Here is a 12,166-nt window from a genome sequence, read left to right as displayed (position 1 = left end):
ATTACTAAGGGTGTTTTTTTTTTCCATAGTTACAACTCTCTTTTCTACATTTTGTGACTTCCTTTAGGGCACAACTATTTCAGCAAAGAATTTAGAGCTTTTTGAAAGGCATCCTGCAGTTTTTACAGTTTTTTTTAATATAATATTGCATTGAATTTCATGTGTCTGGGTTACTGAAATATAGGTGTATGTCTCATTAGCCTTACTTGGAGCCTGGCTCTGTGAAAGCCACTACAAAATAACGACAAGGGGGGCATTGACAAACAGCCTCCCTAGTCATTTGTCAAAGAACAGACCAGTTAATTAGGCAAAGTAGATGTTGCATGCCCAAAGGCAGTGGACATCCAGTAAATGGAAAAGGGCCCTACTTTATGGAGCAAACCCCCAGCTAATAGTGTGGGTAGGTGGGGACAAAAGAGAAACAGCGGTGCATTTCAGACTGGGCACTTCCTTTAGCTGATCTGAACACCAGAGGACTTGGACTGCAACCTTCTAGACAAGTTTCCTGTTGTAGTCTCCCGTTTGCCAATGGACCAGCAAGTGGTATATGCTGATTTAGATGTATGCAGGGGTACTGGCAGGAGAGTTCCATCACACTCACCTCTTCACCAGGGTAAGTGGCTTTGATTTTCCTTTTGACATGGTCACGTCTTCCAGAGTTAGATTCTCCTTTTAAACGGATGGCTTTAAATAACTGCTTTGAAGTTGAACAGCAGTACTACATTAAAATTCAGTGTGTCTACCACATAACTTGTCTATAAATAATTACAAATGTGGGGAAACTCATTGACCTTGTAGTTTTCTTTTCTTTTCTTTTTTTTATATCAGTATAAGTGGTGAAGCTCAACAGTACTGATTAGTTTAAAAAAATCCTAAAGAAGGATTTTATATGTTTGTTCAAATGCCTTAGGGTTTTTTTTTGCATTCTTTTAAAAAATATAAAGTGTGAACTCAATGACTGAGATCCTTCATTCTCTAAGGAGAAGGAGAAGACATTTCTGGAAGAAAATCAATTTCCGAAAATTAAGATCACAGACTCAAATCTCATCACAATCTGATAGTTTATAACCTTGAAGCTTGATACTTGAAAAATACTACAGTTTAGGAGAGAAGGCATGCGACCTTGGGGAATATCACCTGTGGACATATTTGATGTTAAAATTGGGACTTTTCTGTGTGAGAGGAGTCAGAAATGGAGATGACTAATATTAGCTAATAGGTAAGAAAGTGAATGGGATGCAGTTCACTGGGTAGAGCACATGCTTCGCTATGCGTGAGGACCCAGGTTGAGCTCCTAATACCACATGGGAATACAGTGTGTGTTAGGTATTCTGTTGTCTCTCTCTACCTATTTTTTCTCTTTCTGTTGCTATCACTTTCTCCCTCTCTATCTCCGTCTTAAATAAGAGAAAGAGTCTCCTAGGAGTGGTGGAATCACACAGGTAGCAAGAGCTGACGTTCCACAAATAAAATAAATAAAATAAAATTATAAAATAAAATACAACGCAGAGGCTCTGCCATCTGGAGATGAATTTTTTCAATGTCCAGATACTAGGCATACCATACGGATAATGCCATTATTAACTTGTGAAATCTAAAGAAATTTAGTAGCACCAATAAAATTTCCATTGTTACCCAATCTGATTTTCATTCCATTTTTTTATGACTACCTGGATTGTATTATGTCGGAACAATCCAGTATGAGTTTCAAATGACTACATTATCAATGTTTTAAATTGGGAGCTAAGAGTTATGAGATAAAGATCTCTTTACTTCTAATATGGGGGCAAAACAAGAGGGCTTTGATAGCTAAAATCAGAGTATGGTTCAGTCAACATTATTTGTTTATGGGAAAAAATAAGCTTTTATTTTTCCCCATAAGCATCTGGTGAAAAAGAGGCGAATGGAGGGTGGTGTTGATAGGAAAGGTCAAAAATGAACACGGGCAAAGATACTAAGATACATTTCAAAAGCTACTAAGTCTTTTTTTAAAAAAATATTTATTCCCTTTTGTTGCCCTTGTTGTTTTATTGTTGTAGTTATTATTGTTGTTGTTAGATAGGACAGAGAGAAATGGAGAGAGGAGGGGAAGACAGAGAGGGGGAGAGAAAGTTAGACACCTGCAGACCTGCTTCTCTGCTTGTGAAGCGACTACCCTGAAGGAGGGGAGCCAGGGGCTCAAACCAGGATTCTTAACGCTGGTGCTTGCACTCTGTGCTTAACCCACTGCGCTACCGCCCAACCCCTGAATGCTACTAAGTCTTATTCTAAGTCTATAGGTAGAAAATTTGTCTCATCTGAATAACCCTTATCCTGCATATAAAAATATGCTATACTTAACAAAGGAAAAAGAATAAAATCATAGAAAAACTGCTATTATAATTACAAAAAAAACCATTACTGAGTTCTCTGACATAACTGCTGAGGCTGTGGCAATTGTGTGAAATGGTGAGTTTCTCTAAGGCAGCCAGTAACATCTGAGTTTGAGATGTGAATTGCAACCTAGTTTCTTACAGCCAAAGACTTGGTCTGTTAAGGTAAATATTGCTAACAAATGACTGCCAAATTTCATCAAAGTTTGCTCTAGGTGCTGAGACTGCAAAAGTAGCCAAATAGAAGAAAGAAAGAGAAAGAGGGAAGAGAGAAAGAAAGAAAGAAAGAAAGAAAAAAGGAAGGAAGGAAAGAAAGAGAAAGAGAAAGAGAAAGAGAAAGAGAAAGAGAAAGAGAAAGGAAAGGCTTCCTATACTGCTCTTATATTATATTATATTATTTATTATATTATATTACTATGGGGACAGATTTAGGGGCCAGGTGGTGGCACCCCTGGTTAAGCACACATGTTACAATGCCCAAGGACTGAAATTCAAGCCCCCCAGTCCTCACCTGCAGGGGGAAAGCTTTGCTAATTGTGAAGCAGGGCTGCAGGTGTCTCTCTATTTCTCTCCCTATCTTCCTCTTCCCTTGTTTCTGATGGTCTCTATCCAATAAATAAAGATAATAAAAACCAAAAAAAAAAATGATTTAGGGACCAAGCTGTCGCACACCTGGTTGAGCACACACATTGCATTTGATTGAAAAAGGATCCATGTTCAAGTCCCCAGTCCCCATTTACAGGGAAGAAAATGGACAAGCAGTGCTGCAGGAATCCCTATCTATCTATCTATCTATCTATCTATCTATCTATCTATCTATCTATCTATCTATCATCTATCTACCTATCTATCTACCTATTTTCTCCTTCCCTTTCAACTTCTCTGTATCTATCCAAAGGTAGAGAATGTTCCATCCTCCAAAGGGAGGATGGACCGCATACTCTATGCTACACCTAAGGAAGATGGGTCCTGATATTGGGGCAGCTTGGAACGTTCCTACACATGAACACAGAATGTGAGCTCAGATCTAGAATGATACAGAGGCTCCTAAGCTGAATATGGGTCCCAGATCACATCAAATCGATGGGTTCTACAGTGAACAATATTTATATGCCTTTCCCATATTTGGGAGCTACTCTCTTCCCTGATCCAGCTTTCTAGTCCTTTTTCCAGCCATGACATCATCTCCCTAGATAATAACTTGGATCCGCCTGCATATCAGATTTCACAATCAGGGGAAAAAGAAAAAGAAAAAAAAACTGGTATAGCCAGAGGCCCTTTGGAATATAACTAAAATATGCCTACTTGCTACCTACAAAACAGAGAACCCACACACACACACACTCTTCATCTGCACTATTCCAGCCTTTAGTTTCATGATTAGTCAACTTGTGCTTCGCTTTATCTGTTAACTCTTTTCAGCCACCAGGTTCCAGATGCTAGCATGATGCCAAGCAGACTTCCCTGGACAGACAACCCCACCAATGTAACTTGGAGCTCCAATTCCCCAGCCCTGCCCCACTAGAGAAAGAGAGAGACAGACTGGAATATGGATCGACCTGTCAATGCCCATGTTCAGCAGGGAAGCAATTACAGAAACCAGACCTTCCACCTTCTGCATCCCACAATGACCTTGGGTCCATACTCCCAAAGGGTTAAAAGAATAGGAAAGCTATCAGGGGAGAGGAGGGGATATGGAGTTCTGATGGTAGGAATAGTGTGGAGTTATACCCCTCTTATCCTATGGTTTTGTCAGTGTTTCCTTATTATAAATAAAATAAAAAATTAAAATATTAAAATATAAATAAACACATTATATTTAAAAATAAATAAGCAACTTATAAAAACTGATTTAACTAGGTGTATTTTCTTCCTCAGATATCTGTCAAGGTCCTCCCTGGCATCGATTTGCTTTGAAACTTGGTTGTTCTATTCTTCTTTTTCTTGCCTTTGCAGTAATTGGGTTGAGTGTTTCAGGTAAGTTCAAGTTCATGTGTTTCAGAATACTTACTCCATTTCTAGCATAAAGGTAGAGTATTTAATATAGCTATTCATCCAAAACTTAGGCAAAGATCAATGAAATAAAAGCAGTGCTTTAACAAGACTCACAGCATATCCACTTTGCAAATTTCTTCACATTTCTCTTCCTAATCCTTTAACTAGTCTCCACAAAACATGACACACATGCTCCAAACACTGAAAAGATCATGATAATGATTATTTTAAAAGGGAAACCAATGAAGAGACCTTTTGTCCCAGTTACTTTATGTTTCTGAAGTACCTACTAAATCCCAGCTTGCACTAGACAGTCTCTCCTTCTGTGATAGGCATTTTTATACTCATTCTAAAGATGATAAATTCAGACATGACTTTTAGTAATATAAGAGTTTAAGTAGTGTCTTTTAAGCTTACTTTTCTAGAGGGCTGCAGGGAATAAAATACTGATGTGAGTTCATTTGCTATACTATATTTCTTGTCTATGCAAGTTATCTTCTAAGTAGATCCTTTGTTAGTGCCTTGTTAGTATCTTTATATCTATTTATATTCAATATTAAAAATAATTTGGTTTCCTAAAGTGATGAATATAACATATCCATTTTACTACCCACTTCAGTACCTAACATTAATGCTTTCTTCCTTTTAAAGATCTATTTGTTCATTTGTTAATGAGAAAGAGAGAAGGACAGAAAGAGAGAACATCTCTCTGGCACATTCAGGGCCTCATGCTTGAAAGATCAGTGCTTTATCTACTGCACCATCTCCCAGGCTATTAATCTTAATGTCCATTTCTCCTTTAATAGTGATATTTTTGCAGCAAACATTACCAGTAAGCGTCAATACTGTGCATGCTCAAGAGAACTTAAGTGAAACAACAGGTAATTTTCCTGCTTGAACACTTTAAAGATTCATCATACTGATAGATATTTCAAGAGAGACAGTGAGAGCCAGAGTTCTGCTTGGGCATAAGCAGCACCTGGGATGCATTTTTGAGCTCGACTTGTTTTCCTTCTCCCTCCCCCAAACTCCCAATACTTTATGGAGGAGTTAATGGTTTACCATACAGCTGTTGATAATATGGGTAGAATTTCTCATCTCCCCATGTTATGTGTCTGCAAAACATTCTCAACCCCAACTTGGGTTCTTTCTTGTCACCATGCACCGGAGACTCCATGGTCCACTTCATCCCTTCCCTTCCTATTCTTTCCCAGAGTCTTTTGCTTTAGTGGCCAAAACTATACCCAGTGCATCTTTTACTTTGTGCTTTTCCTTTCTCTCTCTCTCTCTCTCCCTTTATTCCTTTCTTCTTTTCTGTTTCTTTTGCCTCCAGAGTTATCACTGGGGCTCAGTTTCTGCACTATGATTCCACTCCTCCTTGAGGCCATTTTTTCCCATTTTGTAGCCCTTGTTGTTATTGTTGCTGTTGTTGTTATTTATGTTGGATAGGACAGAGAGAAATTGAGAGAGGAGGGGAAGACAGAGAGGGGGAGATAAAGATAGACACCTGCAGCCCAGCTTCAACACGTGTGAAGCGAGCGACCCCCCTGCAGGTGGTAAACCATGTACAGGGGTCCTTGCACTTTGCGCCATATGCACTTCACCAGTTTTACTACCATCTGCCCCCCTGTACTTGTTTCTTAAGTTGTACTTATGACAGAGATCATTTGGCATTTGTCCCTCTCCTTTTGGTTTATCTCACTTAACATGATTCCTTCAAGTTCCATTTTGCTTTTTACTAGAGCACTTCTCATTTCTGCAATTGAATGCATGTAATTGAAGCTGGGGCCTCTGGTGACTCAGACATTAAAAAAAAAAATCTTTTGGAATAATCAGTATGCTATCTCCCACACCCAGTTCTACTTGTGGAGCCTCCTCTCTAGATGCTTGAATATTTTAAGAACAACAGCTAGGGTTTTGTAGATATTATGTAGTAATTTAGTTGAGACACAATAGTCCACCTGTTAAGGTACTTTGATTACTTTGTCTTTGAAAAAGCTAATGCATAAATAGATGACACTTATTTATCTCTTTGTCCCCTTCCTTATGGTAGAAAGGCCATTTGCATCAAAATGCACAGAACCTTGGTACCCAATCAGAGAGAAATGCTTGCTGTTTACTTCTGATGTGTGCACTTGGAATCAGAGTCTAACCAACTGTAAAGGATCCAGTTTGCTGCTTATTCAAGATCAAGAAGAACTGGTAAATAATTCATAAGATAATTAAGTAAAAGCACTTTCTTATAAGCTTATAGAAGTTTTTGATTTCAAGAAATTCAGCAGCTAAGAGACTAAACAGCAAGTAATTGAATAATTTGATAAATACAAGAATATATAAACCTATACGAGAACACTAAACTGATGGTCAGTGAAATAGCTGACTTGAGTAGTATGCTGCTTTGGCATGAGCATAATCCAGGTTCAAGTACAGCCCACACTATAATGAAGGATGTTTGAGTGCTATGGTTTCTTTTACTCTCTCTGTCTCTCTGTCTTAAAAAAGAGAGGGAATGAGAGAGAGAGGGAGAGAGAAAGAGAGAGAGAAGGAGAGAGGACCACAATGAAGGATTAAATAATTGCAATGGCAATTTAAAAAAGTTTCACAAAGGAAATGATACTTGAATAGAGTTCTAGAGGTTGAATCTAATGATATAGACCATGAATAAAGAGATTCAATATTCACTTCAATTCCATTTATAGAGACTCATACAAAAGCGTATAGATTCAGTAGGAGTTCAATTCTGGATTGGATTAAAATATTCACCAGCAGAGAAGAACTGGAAGTGGATAAATGGATCATTTTTAAATTCTGAGATGTGAGTATTAGATAACTATATGTGGATATTCAATTTATGTCAGATTTACATGGGAAATTGTAACACTGTTACTGAAAGTTGACTTTTGTTGTTTTCCTTTAATTTAGAAGGTTTTCGATGTTTCAGAATAGGCTGAGATGATGATTCTGAAATTGATTGAAATTTGACATATTAAAAGGTACCATTCCAGTACAGCAATATTTATTTATTTACTTATTACCACCAGTATTATATCTGGGGTTCAGTGCCCCCACCCTGGTTCCACCATTCCTAATAACCACTTTTTCCTGTCTTTTCTTTCTTCCTTTCTCTTTTTAAATTTCTTTTCTTTTTTATAGAGAGTGTAGAGACTAGAGGAGAGAGTGAAGGAAAAGAAAAAGCAAAGGTATCTGCAGCACTGCTCCATCACTCAGGAAGCTGGGATTCTCCCAAGCAGGTGGGAACCAGGGCTTGTTAGCAAGTACTGTAATACTGTATAATTCAACTGGTGATACAAAAGAGACATGTGAGGAGATATGATAAATATGCATAGTCCACAAATAAGCTACTTTCTGTTTTCTATGATTGTCTCATTATAGTTTCTTGAATAGTATAACAATCAATGTTATAGTATGTTGATGTCATACAGATAATTACCCACAATATTCAAGGGTAATTGCATATCAAAGGGCAAGCTATTTTTTTCTCTCATAGTTGAAAGTGTCAAGGCATTCAACCAAGTTTCTGCAAAGAAAAGTTTGTTGGGACCAGTGGTGGTGCACCTGGTTGAGCACACATGTTACAATGTGCAAGGACCTGAGTTCAAGCCCCCTGTCCCCACCTGTGGGGGGAAAGCTTCAGGAGCAGTAAATCTGTGCTTCAGGTGTCTCTCTGTCTGTCCCTCTCTCTCTCTTCCCCTTCCTCTCAGTTTTTGGCTGTTTCTATCCAATAAGTAAAGATATTTTTTTTAAAAAAAAGATGAGTTTGTCAGAGTTGATACTGTCATATATTTTTAAATCTGCAAATGATTTAATCAGACTGTGGAGTTATTCATTTTACTTCACTCAGATAGTAAGAGGTTGATATTTAAAATTCACTAGCATAAGAGTTCTTTAAGTATGGAAAAGTACTTAACATGAAAATAAGTATAGGCTTAAGTGTGTGTGTGTGTGTGTGTGTGTGTGTGTGTGTGTGTGCGCGCGCGCGTGCTGGGGCTCATGTGGGGTGGCTCCAGCCAGGAGGTAGACCACCGATCCTCTCTCACTAGCTCAAGGGCTCAGTGATTCAGAAAAGAGGCATCAGGGAGCATATTGGTACAAACACTCATTTATTGGAAAGTGGGTTTGGGTATATATAGAAAGTTAAACAAAGAACATTTTTCAAATGTTCTGCAACCCACTCTGCAACCCACAACGACCCTGGATCCATACTCCCAGAGAGACAGAGAATGGAAAGGTTATTAGGGGAGGGGATGGGATATGGAGATCAGGTTATGGGAATTGTGCAGAATTGTACCCCTCTTATTCTATGGTTTTGTTAATGTCTCCTTTCTTAAAAAAAAAAAAAGAAAGAAATTAAAGGTTTCTTAAAGGTCAGCTTACCCCTATGGTAGGGGGCTGGTATGACAAGAATTGATGTGATACATAGAGGTACAAGACAATTACATACAAGATACATACAAGACAATTAGTCTCCATGAGGCAGGCAAGTTAATTATCCAAAGACATTTGAGAGACACATAGGGGTTAAACCAGTAAGATGAGATAGAGAGAAGAAAAATAAGGCTTGATGTAAATCATATATATCAAAAAACACAAGGATAAGATGTTGGGGGGTTTCTGTCTGGTGTTGGGGAGGTGTATGATAGAGTGTGTTTTCCTTTGTGATCAAAAGGTGAAGTGGGTGTGTGAACTTTGAATGACTTTCATGAACTTTGAATGAACCTTACAGCAGGCAGCCATATGGCCTGCTGCTAGCAGGGAGAACTAAGTGTGAGAGGCCTGTAGGATTTCTGTGGGCTTGAGAGACTAACAAGGAGAAACTGAGTCTGGGAGACTTTTCCCTCTTGGTTCCTCTCTATAAGGAGAGATGCTAATAAGTGGGGTGTCTTTCCAGACCTCCATCCAAGGATGGGAGAGCTTCCCTAAGCTTTACCAAGCTTTCACATAGTCCTGCGTGTGTGTGTGTGTGTGTGTGTGTGTGTGTGTGTGTGTGTGTGTGTGTGTGTGTGTGTGTATTTTGGTTCAGAGTGTTTACTTCATGGGCATTCATAATAAAATCAGAAAGCAGAGAAGTATCTTCTAACAGCTAAATACCCCCCTTTTAACCTGAGGGTGAAAGTGATCCTTTAGTTAAGAAAACAGTGACTGGCTAGGTCACTGTTTGGCACTTAATGGGCTATGGTAGACAGGGCATTAGACCCCTCTTTAACTTTCAGGTTTTCAGGTAAGGAAAAAGAGAGGGTGCTAATTATTTTTTCCCCACAGAACTGTCTTAAGGATCAGATGAGATCAAGTTAGAGAAGTAATTAGAAACCTAGTCAAGGAAGACCTATGAGCCCACCAAAAACCTGTGGAAAGGGGGTCTGACTTGCTCAAATGAGCATTAGAAGTTATCTTCAACCTGCCAATGTCCATGTCCAGTGCAGAAGCAATTACAGAAGTCAGACCTTCCACCTTCTGCACCCCACAATGATCCTGAGTCCATGCTCCAGAGGGATAAAGAACAGGATAGCTTTCAGGGGAGGGAGTGGAATAGGGAACTCTGGTGGTAGCTATTGTATCCTTCTTATCCTATGGTCTTGTTGATATTTTTTTATTTTATATTTTATAGATAAAATTTTTAAATTTATTTTTTAAAAGGAAGTTATGTTAAGCAACTGAGGAAATAACTCACATTTTAAAAACCTGTGACTACTGATTAGAGAACACTTTTGCATTCATGAGTACTCTGGCCTCTAAATAAATGAGTAAATGCTTTAAATGTATGTTAAAATTTGAAGAAAGTACTAGAAGGATGGAAAACATAGAGTTCAGACAACTTTGCAATAACTTAGTAGAAATCTTTCATTATCACTTAGTGGCACATACTGGGAATAAATCAGCACAGTAGCTGAGGCCCAAGGATTGATGAAGAAATGGAACAACGAAACAAAGAAAAACTATGAAGGGACCCCCTGTCATCTCTTCACTTTCTTGTGACACAAATAGTTGAGTTTTGAACTTGACCCATTCTTACACCCCATTCTACTATCTGATTCTATTTCCACCTTACCTGCAGAGAACCACAGGTTAATGATTGTTTGGAACTCAAGAGAATGTTGAAATAGAAACAAACCCACCTCTGGAATGGGAAAAAGGCAGAACTGTGACTTCATGTCACAGAAACAAAGTCTTTTTTCTTAGCTACATCTGTATCTTTAATCCCTGTCTATCCATACCTTCCATGCACTTTTATACTCACTGAGAGCATGTGTCTTTTAAGCATTGTCACATTTCCACACGCATTGTATCAGTGTTAGGTGGTTATCCTCATTTCATTTTAGAAAACTGAAGCATTTTGTATCATGTTAACAGTAAAATAGGGAGGTTCAACTCCCAGTTATCAGAACCTCTCTTGTTTCCCTATCATGATGAAATATCTTGCCAGAACATTTCTTTTGCAGTGCAGATGAACTCATGCATTTCCAGGATTTATAACTCCCTTATATTAAAAGTTTGTATAACCGTATTTGTGACTACACTCTTATTCTGTGCTTTATCATTTATCATCTCCCTGTTTTCCTGATAGATGGAGAAATGCTGGTTGAATGAGGAAAAATTATGTGAGAAAATCTGAAAAACTAAGACAAGTCTCTTTTTTGTTCTTCAGGTTGCAAGTTACTGGTATATCTGGAAAAAACATCTGTGTCTCTATCTCAAACACAAAACTTACTTCTGAGCATTGTGAAGCTGAAAGCAGATCTATTTGCCAAAAGGAACTAAAACCTATCAGGAAGAAAGTATATTCTGATTCTTGACTATGGATTCTTCCCAGTTTCTTTGCATTTTTATAGTATTTATCATTTTAATTCTACATGTTGTAACAATGCTCTAGTGTATACTTACCATTATGAAGTGGACAAATAAGGATAAGTCTATTCTATTTGTTGTTACTCTTACAGATTTTCATGTCTGACCTGTCTATTCTATACTTTAGGATACACACACAAAGAGACAACACTTGTCATCTTCAGAAGCCCAGACTTAGTGACCCTCTTTGCTCCCTACATGTCCTTGTCAATCTCCAGAAACATTGTACTAAATGATTTCTACTAGTCTGTGTTCCCCTTCTCTTGTTTTTTCTTCATACTTTTCTTGATACTACTGACTTGTGGCAGAAAATTGAATAAAGTCCATCCTCTGGATTGCTCTGCCAGTGACCTATAAGTAAGGGGATTTGGGAAGGGAATTTAACTCTTCCTGACATCCTATATTCTTCCCATTTTCTCACAAACTCCTATATTTTCTTATGGCTCATATACAATATGAATAACATATGTAATAAATTTCTCATTATTCTTCATGTTCAGATAGCAAAAGAGTGACAAAGACACACCACACACACACACACACAGGGGGAGAGAGAGAGAGAGAGAGAAACACTGTTCAACTCTAGATTATGGTGGTGCTGGATATTGAACCTGGGAGCTCAGACCCTTAGGCATGAGTCTTTTGCAAAACCATTATGCTATCCCCCAACCCTCTTTTTTATTTTTTATTACTTTCTGGTTCCACCCATTCCATAAACTTTTTGATATATATTATGTTAATTCTTTAATATATACCTTGTATTAGTTCAAAAGCAGTTAAGGTAAAGAAACAGAAAAATAAAATATAAAAAAATAAAAATAAAATAAAATAATTAAATGTATTTGTTGCATTAGACATGCTTATTTTTATAAACCAGTTTCTAATTCCCAGATGTGTAGGCATCCAGTAATCACTAGTTACTTTTGTTTTACTAT

At 37.9% G+C, this 12,166-nt stretch overlaps 1 protein-coding gene across 1 annotated transcript; it reads left to right on the top strand.

The window, feature by feature from the left end:
• Positions 1 to 485: 485 nt before the first annotated feature.
• KLRB1 (killer cell lectin like receptor B1) lies at positions 486 to 11,658 on the top strand. The gene is made up of 6 exons (XM_007515791.2): positions 486 to 613; positions 4,251 to 4,349; positions 5,174 to 5,248; positions 6,421 to 6,569; positions 7,067 to 7,182; positions 11,032 to 11,658. Exons 1-6 carry the CDS (start codon positions 529 to 531, stop codon positions 11,177 to 11,179), a joined length of 672 nt encoding a protein of 223 aa, XP_007515853.1. The 5' UTR covers positions 486 to 528; the 3' UTR covers positions 11,180 to 11,658.
• The last annotated feature ends 508 nt before the right edge of the window (positions 11,659 to 12,166 follow it).

This window comes from Erinaceus europaeus, chromosome 7 (assembly GCF_950295315.1).
Source record: "Erinaceus europaeus chromosome 7, mEriEur2.1, whole genome shotgun sequence".
Lineage (NCBI taxonomy): Eukaryota > Metazoa > Chordata > Mammalia > Eulipotyphla > Erinaceidae > Erinaceus > Erinaceus europaeus.
The sequence above is the reverse complement of the archived record's forward strand: the minus strand, read 5'-3'. Positions and strand labels throughout refer to the sequence as shown.

Coding starts and splice junctions, on each gene's coding strand:
- KLRB1 (XM_007515791.2), top strand. CDS start 529: ATGGACCAGCAAGTGGTATATGCTGATTTAGATGTATGCAGGGGTACT. Junction 4,350..5,173: donor AATTGGGTTGAGTGTTTCAG/GTAAGTTCAAGT, acceptor CTCCTTTAATAG/TGATATTTTTGCAGCAAACA. Junction 7,183..11,031: donor TCATTTTTAAATTCTGAGAT/GTGAGTATTAGA, acceptor TTTGTTCTTCAG/GTTGCAAGTTACTGGTATAT.